The 23,049-nt window shown below is 40.5% G+C and overlaps 1 protein-coding gene across 3 annotated transcripts in view; it reads left to right on the forward strand.

Moving 5' to 3' along the window:
- Nucleotides 1–373: 373 nt before the first annotated feature.
- Nucleotides 374–23,049, forward strand: part of pcdh1a (protocadherin 1a) — an 84,759-nt gene continuing 62,083 nt past the window's right edge. For all 3 annotated transcript variants that reach the window (XR_006927401.1, XM_046861924.1, XM_046861925.1), the window contains exons 1-3: nucleotides 374–1,128; nucleotides 8,521–9,339; nucleotides 9,884–12,070. Coding sequence is in view for 2 of the 3 variants with exons in the window: in XM_046861924.1 (XP_046717880.1) it covers nucleotides 8,548–9,339; nucleotides 9,884–12,070 (2,979 nt within the window). In the remaining variant the exon portion in view is untranslated. The remainder of the gene's footprint in view (nucleotides 1,129–8,520; nucleotides 9,340–9,883; nucleotides 12,071–23,049) is intronic.

Raw genomic sequence — 23,049 nt, forward strand, 5'->3', positions numbered from 1 at the left:
AGGAAGCGCGCGCGCGCTCGTTTGTCGGCACCACCACCACCACCGAACGATTGATCTCCAACAAACAAACAAACAAATAAATAAACAAATATCACCAACATCTCATGTGGAGTTTGGACCTGGAAATAAAAGAATAAGCATAGTAATTGTGTGTGTGTGTGTGTGTGTGTGTGTGTGTGTGTGTGTCTGGGGTATGAGGCTCATGAAACGATCCGGTTATCGGTTTATTATCGGTAAATACACCGGGACTGGGATCATCAGGGTCTTGGAGGAAACTAGTGAGTGAACCTGAGGGACGTGTTAGCCCCGCCCCCTTCCCCCTCACTCCCCCTCCCTCTCCTGTTCTTCATCCTGCTCCATCTCCTCCTCGCGCTCCAGCGTTCCGGCGGGAAGCGCGCGCGCGGAGCCGCTGGAGAATCGCCTCAGTTTTCTTTCTCACTTTATATGATATGTGATTATATGATGTTATTGTCACTCAGCAGAAGAAGAGCTCCGCACCGGATTCAACTCGAGCCGCGCTCGTTTTCCTGACGGAAATAAAATACAGTCAGATAAGTACAGTGTAACATTTTATTATAATTTTTTAAAGGGAGACACTTTTGATAAACTGCATCACCTCCGAGCGAATACTGTGGCGTTTCTTTTTTACCCCCATCCTCTCCCTCTCCATCTCTTCTCCACCCCGGTCTCCATCCCTTTCCTTCAAAATGACTTCAGATAAAGTGTGGATCCTCTGACTCTCTTCTCCAGAACGACTGGACTTTTTTTTTTGGTCAGATATCGTTTGCCAGAACTGTTCGAACCCCCTCGTTGAGAGACATTTCTCCAGGCTCAGAGCGGTCCAGTCTCTGTGAGAATGGCGGAAGCAAATAAACCGGTCACTTAACGGATTTTTCTTCGACGGGAAGGATTTTGTTGCTCTTCTTCCTCCTCTTCTTCTTGTCATCATTGCTTTCTTCCCCTTATTCATGGCTGGATTGTGTATTTGAAAGGGGCTGTGGCGTTTTTTAATTTATTTGGAGACAACCACGAAATCCGAGCAGATCTCCATCCTCACCCCGAGACACACAGAGATAGTGAGGGGAAGCTGAAGTGAAGAAGACAAGAAGACCCAAGTGGTCCACGGAGGTAAGCTTATGGTAAAGTTGTCGTAAAGACCGCGGACAGCGCGTCATTAGGCGTCGTGTTATCCTTTTTTCCTCTCTTTTTTTTTCTTTCCTTTTTTTTCCGGATGGATATGGCTGGCACTTGAGGAATTCACTTGCGGATCCCTCCGAATGGCGCAGCTGTGGCCGAGGGAGTCGTTCAGACGGTATCGAGAAAATCGAAATAAATCGAAATAAAAACACGAAATGTACATCATGATTAGGATGGCAAGCGTGTCACGTGGGCGTCATGCGTGTATGGGATGAGGATACGTGTACGTTCAGCTGCTTTGGAGGACTGGGATGCAGTTTGCTTGCGTAATTAGCTCACTGACACTTGTTTGCCATTCACTTGCATTGGTGATCCTGGGGGTAGGGGGGGGAGGGGGTATACAATCTATCTATCTATCTATCTATCTATCTATCTATCTATCTATCTATCTATCTATCTATCTATCTATCTGTGCATATTGAATCAGGATCTATGCAACACTGTCACTTTTATGTCGTTATTTAATTATTGCTCATACAGCATGCATGTACTGTTATAGATAGATAGATAGATAGATAGATAGATAGATAGATAGATAGATAGATAGATAGATAGATTTTTATCTTCAGTCCCATAGGGGTGCAGGTGTGTGCCATGTGAGTAACATTACACTGTATACATCCTGAGTAATACCCCACTAATCCACTTGGAGACTATTTGATTTTAATGCTTGGGAAGAAAATACAGACTCGACCCTTAAACACATCTTTGGAAAGAAAAAAAAAGAAGCAAATGACGTATACAGGGGTATATACCCCGAGAACCCTCAGCTTTCTGGGTGTCTCCAGGCTTACAGGAGGGGAATTTAATTTTAAGGCATCTCTAGGATCACCAGATGCAGCCTGCAACCTCAGTAAAATAAGGATTATTTTATTACCTACAGGTAGTACATCCGTTTAAAGCATTTGATTTCAATGCAAATATCCATATTTGTACGAAAAGTCCCCGATGAAATCTCGAAGAAGCTCTCATGCTTAATCTTGCAGCTTTTCCACCAAGACCACTGATCCATTCGCTTTAATATAATGGATCGCCAAGTGCAGCTTGCTTTAGAAATGAATTCTAAAGGCCAATATTAACAGCCTAGTAAACTTCTCACTGTAGAAGACTCGAATAAATAAGTAATCCTAATGCATAAAGTTTGCATCATTAAATATGTATCATGTGGATGTGGAGCATAAAAGATAAAGATCATAAAATTAATTTCAGATGACACATGCTTATAGTAAGCTGGCGTAATGAATAACCGAAAAGGCATGCATGAATTAATTAATGAATGCAAATGCACGTTTTCCAAAGCGAGATGCCAAGGTTGAGTGGATTTGCTTGTGGGGAAATTGTAAAGACGAGCGAAGCAGTAGTGCGCAGAAGTGACTGGAGCATGCCATGCTGAAATGCTAAACCTGTTGAACCTGAATGAATGTGATAACAGATGATTTAGAGTGCACTGGGAAGGGAATGAAGGGAGAGAAAAAAAAAAAAAACAACAGAAGGTCATAACACTTATAGGCGATAAAATGTCCAGCGTGAACTTTAAATTAGATTTAACTTTAACCTAAAGGTGCTTGTGCATTTTTATGCCTATCAAGTTTCAGCTGTTGAAGAAATAAGCAAACGCAGGTTTGGATATAGAGACTGTACATCAACATGTGTTTTCGTTAACTTTTTTATACGCCGTAGAATGGGATTTTGCTAAATCATGCAGTATGACAGTAACTCAAAATGGTTTGCTACTGCTTTAGTTGCGCATGACTGCCGGCAAAACTGAGCATCCCAAAAGATCTCATTATTATTAAATGTCATTATGACTCAGGTTCCAGCCTATTATATGGTAATAGGCACTTTGTTTTACACCGATCAGCCATAACATTAAAACCACTGACAAGTGAAGTGAATAACATTGATTATCTCATTAAAATGGCACCTGTCAAGGGGTGAGATGTATTAGCTAGCAAGTAAACACTAGGTTCTCAAAGTTAATGTGTTGGAAGCAGGAAAAAAATGATCAAGCATGAGGGTCTAAATGACAGACAAGGGACAAATGATGACATCTAGATGACTGGGTCAGAGCATTTCCAAAATGGCAGGCCTTGTGGGATTTCTCTTGGTATGCAGGGGTTAGTACCTACCAAATTTCCTCTAGGAAGCTCAAGCAGTGAACCGCTGACAGGGTCATAAGTGCCCATGGCTCAGTGATGCGTGTGAGGGGAGAAGGCTAGTCCATCTGGTCTGATCCCACATAAGAGCTTCTGTAGCACAAATTGTTCAAAAAGTTAATGCTTGCTCTGATAGAAAGTAGTCAGAGAATCACAGCTTGCTGCATGTGGTGTTACGCAGAGTGGTCAGAGTGCTGAGCCATGTACACCACCCAATGGACATGTGAACTTCATAATTGGACCATAAAACAATAGAGGAAGAATGCCTGGTCTGATAAATAAATATTTTTTACAGGTGCATGTGTGTTGCTTACCTGGAAAGGGATGGCACCAGGATGCACCATGGGAAGATGGTGAGCTAGTAGAGGCTGTGTGATGCTCTGGGAGATGTTCTGCTGGGAAGAATTAGGTCTTGCCATTGATGTGAATGTTATTTTAACACCTTTCACCCATCTAAACATTGCTGCAGGAACACCGCCTACCTTCATGTTAACAGTATTCCCTAAAGGCAGTAGCTGCTCGCAGCAGGATAATGCATCATGCATAGACACACTGCAGAAATTAGTGTTCAAGGTGTTGATTTGGCCTTCAGATTAATTAGATTTACACAGTATTAAACAGCTGGTCTTAATGTTATAGCTGATTAGTGTATAGGTACATACAAATGCTATGTAATAACACAGGAATCCTTTAACTAGAGATACAACTCTTTGTTAGCATATTTTTATTTACCACCTCCTAATTACAAGCTACTATCCCTTACCCATAACCCCTTGCACTGACCTCCACCCCTACCACTCACTACAGTGGGAAAGATATACACCGTTATTGACAACACATCCACATTGATGAATTACTCCTCACAAGTGTGAGTTTGCAAAGACTGCTAGTTTCTGCAAAGACCACTAGCTACATTCCTGGTTTGGAAGCAATGCCCAAAAACACAACAAATCTTGACAAAGATTAAATGACTAAGATTGCACGTTGAACTGTTTCAACAAAACAAGCACGAGCACATTCTTAGAAGTCAATGTATTCAGTCCTTCAATACAAGCTGCTTTGCATCTTGTGGTATAAGTGATCTAAAAGGTTTATTTGGATAACACTTGAAAACAATATACTAAACCCTATCAATCTTTAAGGCTGGGATGGTACTTTTAAGACTGTATCTGTTCTACTTATAGTAAATATATATTTTTTTCTAGTAAAGTACATTTAAAGGTAAACAATAACCTCATTTCCAGGGAAGGATAACTATTGAATGTCCAACTGATAAGGGTACCAGATACATAGAAATGTTTAGTCTTTGTGAAAACTTTGGTTACAATCAGCTATAATCTCCAAAGATTGTACTGTTGGGAGATTTCTGCACTTGTATTGTTAATTTTCTTGCTGTGGTGGTCCCACATGGACACCCTCTACATCCTGAAAACAGTCCATTACCAAAGCTCACCCTTATTTTATTGGATAATCTAATTAGGAGCTGCTGCTTTAATCATTAAGATTTTTGTGTGCTTTTTTGTGCTTATACTGAACATCCTTTCAAAAGACTCCAGACTCTTTATTTAACTATGTTGTTTTTTTTTTGTTTTTTTTTCCACACCTGTTTACTATAGTGATTTATAATCCCAGCCTTTGGTGTCAGCCAGAAGAGTATGGACTGTGCTAAGTGATTCATTCATTCACAATTTCTTGTTCCTTTTAAGACACATTTTGTAAAAAAAAAAAAAAATCTGTGATTTCTGTCCACAGTATTCTGACAATGAACTTGAATTAACTGTCATTTTACAATTCGGACACCACATTAAAACCAATCTTAACTCATGACCAAGGAATTCTACCATGACTAAATTACACTCTCCCACACACACATTGCCATTATTCTAGTGCTGTGTATCACAGTCGAAAAGAAACCAAGGTAAGACGATTAGAAGTAGATAATTAAAGCCATTAAAATGGGAAGTTTGCTTTAAAATGTAATTATTTTTTAATCTACTAGGTTCTTAGCACATTAAGTATTTAAATTTCAGGTTTTATTCATAGTTAAGTAGTCATGAGACCATGCAAGGAAAGAAGGGTGTATGTAGCTAATAGAGTTTCTGAGGAACACTTTGGATGGTTTGCTTCCATCTCACTAAGAGAATTAACCTGAGATATAACTAAAATCAATGGAAGGCTCCTTTAAATGTTCAAATACTGTTATAGAATATAGGACTATTTTATTTAGTTACCAGTTCACTTCATATGATAGCATACCACTAGACATCATCATGCAAGCAGAGTGCTGGGCAGGAAAATGCTGTTCCTGATGTTTATCTTGTAACACTGTTAAATAATTGATTTTTTCTTTAAACGCATTTTCAGTTTAGATTTTAAAAGTCCAGCGCTACTTTTTTTCCTGGAAGCTTCTTAGCAAAAACCGCTTGTATCTCTGATACACCTCATTGTTGTGAAATTGTTTCCAAGGATCAAATGATGTTTTTGCCCCCCCCCTCCCTCCCGATATTGGAGGGCTTTTAGAACGTGATTAACGTTACTAAGTGCGAAGGGTTATAAGTTCAGAGTACTGCCAGAATGCCATTGTTGGACATTAATCCTCAACAGGATTTGGATTTCGCCCCACACCCATGCGTAGGATAAAAGCGTCTACTAAATGAAGAAAAAATAATAATAATACTTAGAGTTGAATTAAAAACCGGTGGTATAGGCATTTATTTGGTAGCAACTGTGAAGGATGCAAAATCAACAGCATTTTAAACTGTACAGTTTGCACTTTTGAAAACTCTTATCATGGGGTTCAAGGAGCACATGGCGGCGAGGGGGGAGCTTGGCAAGTCTCTTATCTTAAGAAGAAATATTTTTAAGGTTATTCTAGTTGGGACAAAATGTGGAAAGACAAATGCAGGCAGACGTTTGTTTGCCTTGGCTGTTGAGGAAATGTATTGACTATCTTTCAGGGATTTGTGTTCTCCAGTTGATTGATGAAGTTGGACATTGAGTTGGTATACATGACTGCCTCTGCAGCAGGAAAAGTGTAAGCAGAAAAAGAAACACAATCTACCAAATAAAGTGGCAGAACTTAGAATCAGGTTTCTTTCCACTTATGATTTGGCTTTGATCCTCTTTGTCTGTAAACACGTACAGTACATGATTGCTGTCTGCAAGTAAGAATAAATATACCATAAACATTTGTAATGTTAAAACAGACATGGGCTGCAGTGTGTCAAAAGCAAATGCACTGAAGATGTCATGGTAATTGCTTTCTAGGTCAAACTGAGTCTTTTCTTACCAATTGTAGGACATTGATGGCTTTTGCAGCAGTTTGTCATGCTTTCGTAAGAGTTTTATCAAATGTGCTACATATTTATATTATATTGGTAATATTGTTCCAAAAATTATTGTTCTAGTTCATGTTACATGTCTCCAGGCAGTCATTAACCTTTTTGTAAAAATTCTCATCTCATAGCTCGAAGCAGCCAGAGTTATTGCCTAAGCCTTTAGAAAATGGGCTTATGCCCCACTTTCTAATCATGTTTTTAACCCCACATGTATTCATTCTAAGCAAACAGGCACAAGGCTGGTCTGGAAGTGCAAAAAAAAAAAAAAGCAGCACATCAATGAATGAGCAATTAGCCCATCAATATGCTACAGTCCCAATCTCTAAAGATACAGAGGAATCGGATTTCTGATTGGATCACAATGCTTTCCGGTGTTTAGCTATTTTGTGTTACACTCATTTGATTTGCTTTTGCTTCAGACCAAGAGCGATTGCATAATGGTGCAACGGCGTATCGATTTCAGTTCATACCGGCACGCCACTACTACATTGTTTACACATAGGTGTACACCTTCTGTCAAGAAGTGGTCTGTCAAAGCACAAAGATTCAACTCAATAAACCATCTGTTTCTCTTTTAACTAACAGCAAGGAATATGCTCACCGAGGAAATAATTAAAGTCTGAAAATAATGTGGAGGCTGGAAAAAAAAAAAAACTAAAAAAACAGTGTCTCAGCTTGGGGAATGTGGATGAAAGCAGACACTACAATAGAGGGTATTCATTAAGAAAGGCATAGCAGGTTAGAAATCCGTCATTACCATAACAGTGTGTAAATTAGCTTTGAAACAGCATAGCCGAGATGAAATGAAGATCTCTCTTCAACTTTACAGTAAAGCCATGCTTTAAGATGAAGGCTAGGATCTGTGACTGGCGTGCAGGGGGGAACAGTGTTTGTTTGAGTTGAATATTTAAAATGCTTAGTTTCACTCTGTGCTGCTTAGTACTGGCCTGCTGTGTAAATATTTCTCTGCTTAAGCGCATCTGTCATTTCATCAGCTCTCCTTTAGTTTAGCATTATAGATGAATTGAAAGCCCTTGCCTAAGTAAACTATTCTTGATTCATAGTCTTCCAGGATAATAAGACAGTCATTGCTAGTAAATTTTGTATTAAGTTAAGTACATGTTGGGGAAAAATACATTACAATCCAGTTACGAGCTGGGTCTTACTGAGGTTGTAAATAATAGAAACTATGCTGAGCTGTTGCTTTTCGAGCACAGTCACCCATACATTCTTAATAAAAAGCCCATTAAGAACTGCCTTATTACTGGTGTTAAATCATTAATTTCCAAAAGCAGCTTATCTTGGACAGCCATTCAAAAGGGTAATAATTAGCAGTTTCCTGGTGGCTTTAATGAGGATGAGTCTTAGGAGAAACACAGAGTTTGTTATGTGGTCTAAATTGAAGAATATGATGATATGCTGTGTCAGAGGAATATAGAACGTTTCATACAATTAAATTTCTTTATAAACACTCATTCAATGTTGTCTGAAAAGTGCTAAACATTACATTGAAAATATTTTCTACAACATTTTTTTTTTTTCTAATCGAATGCATGTGATAAAAATGCAAGATAATGTCAATGGAAGGTTTTAGTAGGGCCCAAAGACTAAATCGAAATAATTATACAATCAAAAATGATTTAACATGGATTCACTGTTGACACTGTACACAAAACACTGGTTTTCTGTGTGTGTGAAATCAATTTTATACTGAGGTATCTCTCTGAATCGAAAAATAATAGAACATTTTCATTTTTTTCTCAAGGCTGTTGAGAATCTTCATGTTCATGATTTAACCTATTTTTCTTCTCGTACTTTATGCTTTGCAGACTAAGGTGTTGCCTTCAAGGGGCATCATGGACTTCTCAGTGGGATTGTATCTGATATGGGTATTAATGTTAAACTTTGGGCATGGCTCACTGGGCGGCATCCTGTACCGCGTGCGTGAGGAGCAGCCACCGAGTACACTGATAGGCAGCCTGGCAGCTGATCAGGGCTTACCTGACTCTGGACATCTGTACAAGCTGGAGGTGGGCACCCCTTACCTGCGGGTGGACGGTAAAACGGGAGAAATATTCACCACCGAGATTCCCATAGACAGAGAGACAATGAAAGATTGTCGGATGAAAGGAAAACCATGCTTTCTGGAATTTGAGGTGTCTGTCACGGATCTCATCCAGAACCAAAGCCCTCGGCTGATCGAGGGACGGATTGAGGTGCTTGACATCAACGATAACACGCCGCAGTTTCCCTCACCTGTCCTCACACTCTCTGTGCAGGAGAACACTCATATGGGAACCACCTTCTCCATTCCACTGGCCACAGACAAAGATACAGAGCGTAACGGGGTTGCCGACTATACCCTCACTGCAGGACCAGAGGCTGTTGCACTTTTTGGGTTACAAGTGGCAGATGACAGAGGTGAGAAATTGCCTCAGCTCATTGTGATGGGAAACCTGGACAGGGAATTGAAAGACTCCTATGACCTAACCATCAAAGTAGTAGATGGCGGAAGCCCACCTCGCTATAGTAGTGCCTTGCTGAGAGTTGTCGTCACTGATGCCAATGACAATGCCCCGAAGTTTGAGAAATCCTCCTATGAAGCAGAGGTTTCAGAAAACAGTCCTGTCGGACACTCTGTATTACAGGTAAAAACATACACAACACTATTAACCTTTAGATCTCAGTAAGGGAAGAAAAGGAGTGGGAGGTGTTTTAATGAGTACTGCTGCTTCAACCCCCTCAGCTGTCTTGCTTTTTTTACTTTGTTGCTTTTTATAAACAGAACATTGTCTGGTTTGCTGAGTTCTCCTACCTTAATTGCTTAAACAAGCCTCATTTAAAGCAACAGCTATTTTTTCAGTGAGCAGCTCTGCTTTTTTTAATTACTTTATAGGTTCAGTTGCTGATATTTATATAGTCAGATAATAATTTAATCAATCTGTGAATGATCTTTACAATTATTTTAAGTGAGATGGTGGTGTCTCAAATCAAGATTTAGGATTGCATTTCTTAAAGACTGCTGCAGGACAAGAACTGTTTTTTACTCTCACAGATTTCTGAGTGTTTTAGTTTATTTCATGTCTTACAACATTTCAGTATGTGTTTATTGTATGTATTTTATTCTCTTTATTGTTCTGACCACTTTTGATTACTTTGCTGATTACTGATTACTTATTTCTACACTTACAGGTCAAAGCCAATGACTCAGATCTGGGTCCAAATGGTGAAATAGAATACATAATTCATCAAGCCAGTGATCCAGTGCCAAAGCTGCTACAGATTGACCGTTCCACAGGCATTGTATATGTAAAAGGTCCGCTGGATCGTGAGGAGATCAACAGCTTAAAGTTTCACGTTATTGCACGAGACAGAGGTCCCTCACCTAAGAGCTCAACAACATATGTTTCCGTCGAGGTAACTGACCAGAATGACAATGCGCCAGCTGTGGAGATCCGTGGGATTGGTCTTAGGACCCATAGCGATGGAGTGGCAAACATCTCAGAGGACATGCCTGTGGGAACTGCTGTGGCACTGGTGCAAGTGTCAGATAAGGATGAGGGAGAAAATGCCGTGGTGACCTGTGTGGTAGCAGGAGATGTCCCCTTCCAGCTCCGACCAGCTGGTGATTCCTCAGTTGATAACAAGAAGAAGTATTTTCTGCAGACCACCACACCTCTCGACTTTGAGCGAATCAGGGATTACCGTGTCGAGATCGTAGCTGTGGACTCAGGCAACCCAGCTCTGTCCAGCACCAACTCCCTGAAGGTCCAAGTGACTGATATTAATGACAATTCTCCCATATTCTCACCCCCAGTGTTTGAAATAGAGTTTGCTGAAGAGAATCAGCCTGGAGAGAAGGTTCTTGATGTTATTGCCTTGGATGCAGACAGTGGCACTAACGCAGAGCTCATCTACAGCATCGTTGCAGATTCTTCAACAAGGGGGCTGTTTGAGATTGACCCCAACACAGGCGAAGTACGAGCAAGAAGCCCACTGGACCGTGAGCACAAAGAACGTTATGAGTTCCGTGTAACTGCATCTGACAAAGGCGTTCCCAGTCACAGAGGCACTGCTACTGTTGTGATCAAAGTACTAGATAGGAATGATAATGATCCCAAGTTTATGCTAAGTAGTTACAGCTTCTCTGTCTTGGAGAACATGCCACCACTCAGCCCGGTTGGCATGGTGACAGTATTAGATATAGATAAAGGAGAAAATTCCCAAATACAGCTCTCGGTAGAACCTGATGTTGGAAAGTTTGTGGTACAGAACGGCACAGGCACAATTCTCTCAAGTATTTCCTTTGACCGGGAGAAAGAAAGCAGCTACAGTTTCCGACTCAAAGCAGTAGATGGAGGAGAATCCCCCAGGTCATCGTATGTCAGTGTGACCATCAATGTACTTGACGAAAATGACAACGCACCAGTTATTACCAAACCTTCCAATTCTTCTTTCAAGCGTCTGTCTCCGCTGGCTGCACCTGATAGTGTGGTCGAGGTAGTGGAGGCAGAAGACATAGACTCTGGCTCCAATGCCGAGCTGGTCTATAGTATTGCTGGGGGGAACCCCCATGAGCTCTTCTATATATCTCCCTCGGAAGGAGAGATAAAACTAACAAAAGAACTGACTCGAAAACATGGAGGTTTGCATCGCCTGGTAGTTAAAGTGAGCGATAGGGGGAAGCCTTCTCGCCATGCCATTGCCCTGGTGCACATTTATGTCAATGAGACCATTTCCAATGTCAGCCTGGTGGAGGGTCTAGTGGGACATAGCTTATACACTCCACTGGACACAGACATTGCGGGTGACCCTGACTATGGTCTAGCTGCTCAAAGAAGCAACATCTTATATGGTAGTTTGGCTGGTGTGGCGGGGGTTGTCACTGTAATCATAGTGGTAGTCTTTATCAGACATCGCCTCCAGAGAGAAACCAAGAGTGGCTATCAAGCTGGCAAAAAGGAGACAAAGGACTTGTATGCACCCAAACAAGGACCGAAGAGCATCAAAGGGAAAAAGGGAAGAAAGGGAAAGCCTCCAAAATCACCAAAACCTCTTGGAGAAGACGAAGAGGTCAGCCTCCAAAAGAGTCTGAAGTTTAACATTGATGGGGTCAATGACAGCCCTAGGATCCACCTGCCTTTGACCTACCCTCCAGGCAGCCCTGACTTGGGCAGGCATTATCGTTCAAATTCACCTCTGCCCTCCATTCAGCTTCAGGCTCAGTCTCCATCAGCATCACAGAAACATCAGGCTGTCCAGGAGCTTCCTGCCACCAATACCTTTGTGGGAACAGAACGAGATGACAACTCGACTGGATCTGACCAGTACTCGGATTACAGCTACAAGACCAATCAGCCGAAATATAGCACAAAATCGGTGAGTGTTTACAAATGTAATTATATAAAGATATTGTGGGGTTTTTCCCACAGAAATAAATCCTTTAGCCTGAATTTACTTTGCTAGATTAGATTACTGTGGTCACATGCTTTAGTAAGCTGCTAATAATTGGCATTGTATTTATCTCCATTCCTTTCTTTGGGTATTTTCACACAATTAGAGCTTGTATACTAGAACAATGCATTTAACAGGTTTTGCAGCATAGGGTAATAGAGTATTAGTGATTTTTACCTTGAGACTGACTGTCTATAGCTTTTACTTTGTGTTTACGGTGCTCTAAAAATAGCTTTAGGTATTGCTCAGTTGGTGGTAAACTGTCATATACAAACAACAGTTCGCTTTCATTGTTGATTTGAAATATCAGATAAACATCAGAGCAAATATGCCAGCATTGTTTGCTAAATTGGCAAGTCGAATCTGACAGAGAGACACAACCCCAAACAGGCAGTAGAGAAAACTGGAAATAATTCTGCAGTTCTTCCACATACATCACATCGTCATACATTCTGCGATTATTTAATCATGTAGAAAATCATATTTAGACCCGATTGTATTTATCTTCCCTAATACGTTTAGTTTTTTCTATTTTCTTTTTATTGACTTTTATAGATAGTTTGTGCAATGCGCATTTCTGTCAGGCTTGATGCTTTACACACAGAGTCAATAATTTGTACATATTTTTGACCTTCTCCCACTAAGCAATGGCCAATTTTGCTGCACTTTGAAGCCACTCAGGCACCATAATTCTGTCTAAGCAAACAAATGATATATAAGTTATTAAAGCAGTTATTGAAGCACAATAATCTGTGCATGTATTGGTGGGCTAGGGGGGTTTGAGAGCTTTCAAATAAAGCTTATTGTACTCAGAGAGCATTTTATTGATGATGTTATCAGGCAGGGGTTATGCATAAGACCCTGTTTGAGCATGTGTAGGTTCTGGATTCATCAGTACCAGCCCACTGGTTGGTAATACCAGCAGATGCTAGCTGACAGTCGGGGTGAGTGCAGGCCCTACGGACTTACTGACTGGAGAGAAGAGTGACCCAGAGCACCACCGGCACAGTGATGGACAGCATATGGCATGAAAGTGACAATGGTCTCCAGCAAAGCATGCCATGTATGCCTCCTACTGGGTCCAAAATTGCTTGCAGAGTTTATCTGCAGTAAAGAGCAGAGACTGGCCTGTATCCAGGTTTTACTTAAACATCTGCTTATTACCCGGTGGTATGTCTGAAAATATGACAGAATTGAGTGACAGCAGAACAAAAACAGAGACAGATGTTAACTAACGTGACATTTTTCAGCAGCTGTGAACTTGTGTGAGGGTTCCCTCTCCACATCAGATTGACCAAAAATAAATATTAGTAATGGAAGTCATGTAGAGTGACAGATGGGAAAAAACAAGGCCTGTTAGAACCAATGGTAATACACTTGACAGTATGTCACTGTAGGGTGCTCAGATGTGTTCGGATGTTAGAGTCCATACAGTAAGTCATGCTCTCCTTGTCTTAGCAGCGAAGACTGTAAATAAAGCAGCCTTGTTTTCTGCACACCACAATTGAGGGCAGACCATGGTGGCTGGCTTCCCTGTCTGCCATCCTGCTTTTTTAAACGATTATTAAAGGGAGTTTGTTTGTCAGCAAGGTCTGATCCAAAGGTACAGAAAAAAACACTGAATGGTCAATTCACTCAGGCATAGGTCTGACTTTGTGAAGTGGGATTGGTTTGCAAGGCTGCCTATGTGTGTGTTTGTGTGTCAGTGTGTGACAGATCAAGGGTTTCCCTGTCCTTTTATTTTCACCATCAAAATGTCTTGGATTTTGTGAAGGCTGCCGAGGAGAACATGTGCAGCTGGCAGCGTGCTGAATTTGACCTGGAATTTTTTTCCACACAGCTTTTTGGTGGCGATGTACCATTCAGTAATATGACTTAGTGCAGGCTTCACAGCCCACTTTTCCCATAATATATTTCAGCATTTAAATAAATATTGAATGCAAATGATTGAACTTACACTTTTCTTTAAATCCATTATGTCTTTTATCAAGTAGACTAAGGAGAAAAGTGAAGGAACTGTTTTGGTCAGATCTAATTAAAACACAAGACGACTATATGCAATTTAAAAAGTGCTGTGTTTTTAATGTCTTTCTCCTGCTTTCAAGTGTAAGGTACTGTCTCACCAAGATAAATATATAAACATATAAAATGTATAAATATATATAATTATATATATCACAGTTTGGTTAAATTCAGGTATAGTTAGGTGAAAGAAATGCAAAATATATATAATTGCTTGTCATTTTTATTAACGCTGTTCATTATTATTAACATTTGTGAACATCAATTTATTTTTGTGAACAGTTTATTTTAAAAACTATTTTTAATTAAAATACCTGCTTAATTTACATGCTATACCTGCTATTAAAATACCTGCTATTTAGTAAAGAAAAAAAAAAAAATAATATATATATATATATATATATATATATATATATATATATATATATATATATATATATATATATATATAATTTTTTCTTCTTTCTAAATAGGAAATCTTTCTTTTTTTAATTTTTTTTTTTTGTTTTATTATTATTCTATTAATTTAATTGCATAATCGATTAAATTGGCAAACAAAAAATTTTAATCAAATTTTATAAAATAGTTTTCATTTGTAAGACACCATTTGGGCAGTATAAATGTGTATGTAAATATGTGTGTGTGTGTGTGTGTGTGTGTGTGTGTGTGTGTGTGCTTTAATTGAATTTTCCAAGGATCTGCTTATTTCAAATTTAACAAATGTCTTCATTCCTTCCTTTCATCCTTCATAAAACACAAAAGAATCCATATCACTCGACTGTCATAAAATGTTGTTGATGACAGAAAGTGGCAGCAATTTCGTGCATGCTCAAAACAAAATTGTGGTATGGAGTGAGTAGCCACAGTGTCACAGTGCAAAATCCTTTATTATGCACAGGTTATGTACGCATGAGGTGCTTCATCTCCTCACAAATTCTCAGAACTCAGACTCAACTGGTTCCACAGGATTGGGAAGCAGGGGTGCAGGAGGGATTTTGGGGCAGGCTTTAATTAATGGAACACATTGCTTAACCTTCCTCACCCAGCGTGAACTTCAGCAGCCAGAGTGTCAGGAGATTACTCCCCAAACTTCCTCTGTCAGCCTGCTGTGACCGTCCAGTGCTGCTCCACAGGACGAAAGCAAGCAAAGGCAGCTCATCATTTCTTTTCTGTTGCATTTGCTGCAGCTAAAGAAATGTCATGAAACCAAACCTTGCTACACAAAGCTTTTAGGCTTCCATCATTTTAGTCTCAATATCTACTGCTTGTACCTCATATTAACTCTCCGTAGCTTGCGAGGCTCTAAGATTGAAAGTTCTTTCTTTTATAGGTTATGAGTTTCCAGAGAGCATTCTTCTTTTCACCCCTCAATGTCTTTCTCTGTACAATCAGCTCTCTCTGTGTGTTTCTCATGAGTAAACTGTTTCCACCATATTGGGAATGGAGTCTGCCTGGAATGAAGTATTAGGCCGGTCACAGAGGAAAGCAGCTAAAGCCATAAAATATACTGCAATGTTCTCTGACCCTCTCCTTCCCACTCTCTTAGCCAACACAGCTTTAGCTTTGTGCAGGCAGCCTTTAGACCTGTCTGAGAATCCCCAGTTTTTGAGCATCTGTTCTCCCTGGCTCCAGCTGGCAGTTATCCATAACAGAATGCACTTGTAAACCCTTAAAACCTTGCATCCACCTTTTTAAATTCCGCTCCCTGGTGGATCCATCCCATAATGCCTTTAGCCTGCTGCTCATTAGAGCACAATACCTGCATGCCTTGCTCACAGAGGGGGGCCATCCACCATCAGATCCACTGGCCTCCCAGGCTTCGACAGAGAGAGATCAAGCCTGTCTGTTGCCTGCAGGGAAGAAGCAAGCAAGCAATTATAAACAAATACATTTGGAATAAATTACAACTGAGACAAGTAACACTTAGGGAAATTACGCCACTAATGAGGAATTCCATTGTTAGGTGTACTTCTATGCAGCACCTTATACAAGTGATCATGTGAACTTAATAAGGGGAGAATAGGGAATTGCATATTATGAGTTGGTGTTTGTTTGTTGAGGACATCTCTGCACTGTCTTTTAGGGAGGGTCTAGTCTCTGCAGGCACTTACCAATCGACTGGTCTAGGCTGACACTTTGAAATCGATTGCCCCGGACAAGTGCTCAGGGATTTAGTGCACTGGACGGACATATTCCAAATGAGTGATCTTATCCAGAGTGTTTGTGGAAATAAGACAGTAGAACCACTCAAGAAAGAACCTGTCGATTTCTCTTAGTCCTGTTTTATATGAATCAACTTACTTCCTGGCCTGGGTCCAACTCTGTGAATTCAGATCGAGTGGTCTTGCCAGAACGCTTCATAAGTTCGCGCCAATGCGATGCGTCTCTCCTGGAAATAAACAAGGGCAAAAGGCTGGTTTTTTAGTCGAGGCTAATCGATTTTTATGATCCTGACAAGCACATTGGGATTTCCTTGCAGAACTTTCACAATGGTATTGGATAATCTTCCGCTCCAAAGAGTCTCTTTCTGAATCTGTGCGTTGGAGTGGTGGAAATGGTTCGAGCAAAACCTTCCGCTCTTGCTGCTGCACCTGCGAGCAAGGTGGAGATTTTGATCTAACATCCCCGTTATTACCTGTTAAGAGAGATTACAGCTCGTGCTGAGGAAATACTTAAAGGGCAGAACAGGTCTGTGCCGAAGATCGAGGGTGTGATTCCTGATATTTTCAAGATGGATGGAACACTACACAGTGGTAGTATGCAAATGTGAGACTAATGGTGATATAGGCACTGAGGAGAATGACAATAATAACGGTGATTATGCTAATATCAAAGGACTCACAGTCAGTTTCATTTCTTCCTAAATTTATTTCCTCATTCAACCCAAGAAGCGTGATTTGTATAAACTTCATTTCAGCGGGATTTTTTTTTTATTTCATTATCTGCCCAGGTTTTTAATATCTCCACAGTTCCAAAGATCTAAAATGTCTCATCACATTAAATTACCATCTTACCCTGTGTATGGGGAAAAGGAAATAATCCGAGATAAGTGGAATCGTAAATAGTGAATTAGCTTTCATCAGGATATGTAGCATGGAATCTAATTATACGAGCAGTCTGAGGTCAGGTTCACACGTTTGTGTAAAAAATAAACACGATGCTAACTTTCAGGTGAAGCTTTGAGGACACTCGGCTCCCTGATGGTGTTGCCTTTAGCTCAGATGATTTATCGCCACACAAGCCACGCTTCTTACCTTCCACCAGCCAGATTAGTGCTTTTATCAATAAGCAGCTTACTGCCAAAGCAAGCTTCAATACTGCACTACGGTATTTCCTTACCTTCCCCTGGACATGACTTTCTCCATCTCTCAGCGGTGTCTGTCTGTTCATTATGCTCCCTCCCTCCTTCTCTCGCTCTTGAACTCTTTTCCCTCTCTAGCCTGTTCTGTCTGTTTGAGTCTACAAAAACATCCCTGCAGTGTTTTAGATCACAAAAATTAAAAGGCCTGTCTTCTCAGTAGGATAGAAGATCAACTTTGCATGATGTAAATGCTCTGGCATTGCACTTGCATGTTAACCGGGATAAGCTTTTATCTATTCTCTGTGTTGCCATGGTGAGCGGGAACAGTACGTTCTAGCCGCTGTTACATTTCTTAACATTATCAAAAAATAAAAAATGTCATAAATAAAGCAAATAACCGATCTCTTCCACTCTTACTTCTGCCCTCAACTTGATTTGTTTTCACTTCTCAAAATGTACCACAAGACTTGACTGACAAGTAGCGTCTTGATTTCTGCAGTTCCTTACAAAAGATAGTTTGTCATTCAGAGAGTAATAACCGGCAGACGTTCTAGGTTTTTGCAATGCTGTCAGACACGACGTCTTCTAGGAAGCCAATTTTGTTCCACACATGTGCCAGTGATGAGATTTTAACTGCAGGTCGGATGCAAGTGAGAGAGAGAACGAAAGTCAAGCAACAGAGATCCCTCAGGCATCTCAGCCCATTAGAGCAGCAGAGAGCTGCGCACAATCCATTAAGCTCCATTAGGGAAGTATACAATCACACAGACACCTCTAAGGCCATGCACCAAGGGCAGTGTGTCGTTGCACATACAATCCAGGTTCATTATTTAAATTCTTCATTCATAAATAATGCAGATTACAAGCTACTAAGGGAAAACACCGCCATGCCGTGCATATAATATTTGGCTCTCCATTATTAGCCTTAGGGTTGAATCTGCAATTTAGTATTGTATTAAAGGCGTTATATGAGCGGGGTATTTTATTAGCTGTTAATTTAATTGCATGTTTGCGCTTTGCACATGTTACATTTGTAAATGTCAAAGGCTATTGAACAGTACATGAGGCTTTTCATCCAAGCTCTTTAAAAATTATTATACCCTCCTCTCAGCCGTTGATCCGTTGAGCTATTATTAATTCAATCACACATCACAACCCCAGGAACCAAACAAGCACGAAAGCAAAAGAGAAATCGATCTTTGAAAAAGCCATCTTCAGAGGCCTGTCAATCACCCGTTTGTCTGCTCTGAGTCTGTCTCACCAGCATTGAGATGTCGAGCAATGGACTCCACTGATGACTTCACCAAAGGAGGATTCAAGACGAAATGCAAACTAGCACCATCTCCAAGGGAGCTGACTTTCTGGATTAAAGATCTACCAGCAAAATACTGATTACTCTTCATGTTTGAACAGTTTGAACTGCATATTAGCAGGGCGGTCATGGTTACAGGAAGAGATGTTAAATATCGAATGCGGCAAATGGTTCTAGTGTCTGACGTGTTCGAGAACACTAATTTCCACATGTCCCACTTGGGAGTATAATCCACTTACCAAAACCCTAAAAAAAAACCCAAAAAAAAACAGAAGTGCTTGTGAAGTATGCTGTTGCATAATTCTCTCTTCGTTGCTGCCCGTGCTGCCTGACATACTGTAAGGAATGATCATTATTTCTCTCTGTTCATCCGACTGGAGGCTCAGGATATTAGAATATTACATGAATATTGAACCTTTTCTTGCTGTTGGATTGCTGCAGGAAGATGTTCTGTGCCATTTTATACCGCTGCTTAATTGCATACGTTTTTAAAAGTGGGCTGAAAGGCATTTCTCACAATGCGAAATGTTCTAAAGTGTCAGCTTGCATTTATCTAAGGGCAGTGACATGAAGTTCAGTGTAATCAAGGGCCATAGATGAAACTAAGCTTTTAAACGAGTTTAGAAAAAAATAAGACATAGAAGGGTTTAGCTTAAAACCCTATTTACATTGGTATAATCCAGGAAGAGTAGCCCATATCTTACCTTCTGTAAAATTACAACTACGAGTGCAGTATAGTTTTTCCTTTTTTCCCCTCTAATTTGGATCCACTCCTTGAAGCATTCTGTTATTTTGTCTGAAATGCAGCCAAAACCAGGAAGTGTTTTTTTTACACAAAAGTATAGAATTTGTTAAGGTCTTTTTTGGCATCCTAGCACAGGTATCAGCCACAACAAGCATTTAATTTCACACGAGTATCGGCTGCATGGAGGACTGCGAACATTGTTCCCAATTGAACCATTACATTGAGTGTATTTGTATAAATACTCATTATATTCTAGAAATAGTACCTAAGAACTAAACTTTGTTAGTTTTTTTTGGAAAGGGGGATAGTGAGTTATTCAGTATGCAAGTTTTTTTTAGTATTGTATGTTTATGGTGGTGGTGGTGGTCTGTGTGTGTGTGTGTGATTGTGTCTGTGTGTGCGATTGTGTGTGTGGGTGTGTTTGTATAAATTGATGTTTGGGATATTCCTTCCAACATTGATTCCAGATCCTTCCTCCCACCATACAGTATATTAAAATAATCTCTGGTGTTGGGTCACATGGCTGAACCTGATTCGCGTTCAATATTTTCTACCGCACTGGAATCCCTTGTCTGACAGGCAAGAGATAGAAGAGAGAGAGAGAGAGAAAGAGAGGGGGTGATAGGTGCTGTAGAGAGAGATGGACACAGACAGACATCTACCCACATATTCATTCACGTCTCTGAGTTTTGGAGGCTGTGAGTAGTCTAAGTACATTCAGAGATGATTCAGTATTAAAGGCATGCTTCAACAAGGCGGATGGTTGGACAGAGCTCCAGTGATAATCATCTGTCTCGAAGCACTTGTCTGGATGATGAAATCCAATTAAAGTACATTAAAACAAGCAAGGAAATTGGATAAATAGTAGGAGAAGTAGTGGGAGAGGACAAGCGCATGGAGATAGCCTTGTTTTCATATGCTCGAATTGAATTTGAGTTAACTGACAATTTGCGCCATGTCTTCGTTCTCGTATACCTAATAAACGCTACTGCTTCCATGACTACACCGTCAGTCTGCTGTCTTTAGGCTTACATAGCAGATTCCCTGATCATAGTGCTGTTTAACTCTTGCATTTCCACATGGTTTATTTACTGACAAGGTTGATTTTTAGCATAGAATTACCAAATACTCAAAATATGGTTAGGTAGCTTATATATGACCACCAGGTAAATGGTGGTTATTCATTGAGTGCAGTGATCTCGGACAGTGGACCCCAAACTACGCTATGTTTCATGCAAGACTATATTTCCAGAAACCATGGGGGGTCAGGATGTACAACCTGTCAGGATGTACGACTCTCCCGCCGTGTCGTCTGCCTTTTCCCTCCACTCGCCAACTGTCCATGTCCAATTGTTCTGTTTTTGCTAAATTATGTACTGTCATTTGTTACATTGTTACTGATTAATAATGAAGTTAATTATTAATTATTAGTAATTAATAATAATTATTAATAATTAATAGTTTAGTTAAGTATTCATTATTTATCATTTTGTTAATTATCAGATATTGTTAAGAATGATTATAATATGAATATTTGAAGTTAGGATGGGGTCATCGGACCCCAGCCGATGATCGGATCACATCTCCATGTTAAGTCTGGGACTACGTGTACAATGAAAATGACAGTTTTTTTATTCTTCTTGTATGGCCTAGATAGATAGATAGATAGATAGATAGATGATAGATAGATAGATAGATAGATGATAGATAGATAGATAGACAGACAGACAGACAGACAGACAGACAGACAGACAGACAGACAGACAGACAGACAGACAGACAGACAGACAGACAGCATCGAAATGCAGTTTAGCATATACCAGAAGTGCAAATATTAGGAGTACTGGTAATTTTCTAAATGGTGTAAATAAAAAAACATTTTTAAATTTTAAAATGTTTCAAATGTTTTCTACATTTATTTGACTTTGCATACATATTTGAAATAATTTTATTATTGGGACACAGATTTATCCCAACCACATATCAAACAGATAAATAATTGGCGATAAGGAAACATGCCATGAGTATCACCCTAAAGGCAGCAGATGCCCTTTTCCAGATTCACTTACATGGCTTGCAGTTTTATTCATTAGCCATTATGTGGTTGGATACCCAGAAGAATTCAGGTTAATTATCTAGCTAAAGCAAATGCAGTGTTGTCCCCAGTCAGGGTTGAACCTGCGACCTCAGACCTACCCGCCGACTCCCTCAGGACCAGGAAAATGAATCAGAGTGAGATAGAAAGTGTGGAGCATGAGAGAAAGAAAGAAAGAAAAAAGGAGAGAGGAAGCGAGAGCATGTTTATCGCAGGACATATACTCTTCCATTCATTATGCACACAATGCTCAGGCTGGACACTGGGCCAATAAACAAGTTTGCGCAGTTTTGCCTGCAAAGCGTTGAGAAGTGCCACGTCAGCATCCGGACAACCCTGCATTCCCCAACATCCTGTACTGCTGAGGTACAAAGAGCAAGGAAGGATTGTTTATTTATTTTTATTTCCTACAAAAAATTTCAGATGCACCTTGTGCCGGTCATCGTCGTCGCCATTCCGGTTTCATAGAAACGTAACCATTCGCTTTTACAAATTCTGCCCGAAAGCAACGAATAAAGAACACATCCAAACCGCAGGCAGTTTGCTGAATCAGAGGGGCAGCTGCATATTACAGATGACGGACGGCTTCCTGGGCTTTCTGTAAGAAACCTATGCATTTTTCTGCGCCGCCCCTCCGGTGGGGTTTCACAGGCCGCAAAGCATCCTTCTAGTTATGAGCGCAAAGTGAACCAATTTGACAGTGACAAATGAACTGCTCCGGTGCTCCTCCAACCGCCAGCACCCATCCCTCACCCACCTGCAATTCTCCGCTGTCCTCCTCCTCTCCCCTGCTCTGTCTCATTGCCCAAACTCATATTTCTCCCGTCTACTAGTTTTGCATTTCACTCAACTCAGTCCGGAAGTGGTAGAGCCCAAGGCGGGGTCTCAATCCCTGCCTTTCCCTCTTTGCCAGACATTTATTTCAGAAATTAAGCCTACGCTACCTTGCTCTTGGGGTCCACCCGAGTTCCAAACTTGAAATGCTTTATCTATCTATCTGCATGCATGGCCATTGCCTGGGGGGCTATCAGAACTGCTATTATTTTTCAATCTACTGGTTACAGTCCAGTGACTGTAAAGCAGGAGAAAATGACTGTTTTTGGAGGGTCGATGACAATACAGGAAAGGGGGGAAGTTTGTGTGTGTGTGTGTGTGTGTGTGTGTGTGTGAGAGAGTGTTAGTGTGATTACTGGTGGGTTTTAATGATCATCCTGTTCCTGTAATAGACTTTCTTTGCTTGAGTGTTGAAATGAAATGCCAGGCTGTGAAGACAATTAATTGCTTGGCTACCTCTGTTTCTGCCTTCACTCTCCTTCTCTTTCTCACTCTTTCCATCTCGCTATCTGTCTTTCTCTCTTTCCATCTCTCTCTGCCAGCCCCCTCTCTTTTCTCTCTCTGAAGCCTGGCCCTGCAGACTGATAAGGGAGGT

Source organism: Silurus meridionalis, chromosome 11 (genome assembly GCF_014805685.1).
Source record: "Silurus meridionalis isolate SWU-2019-XX chromosome 11, ASM1480568v1, whole genome shotgun sequence".
NCBI lineage: Eukaryota > Metazoa > Chordata > Actinopteri > Siluriformes > Siluridae > Silurus > Silurus meridionalis.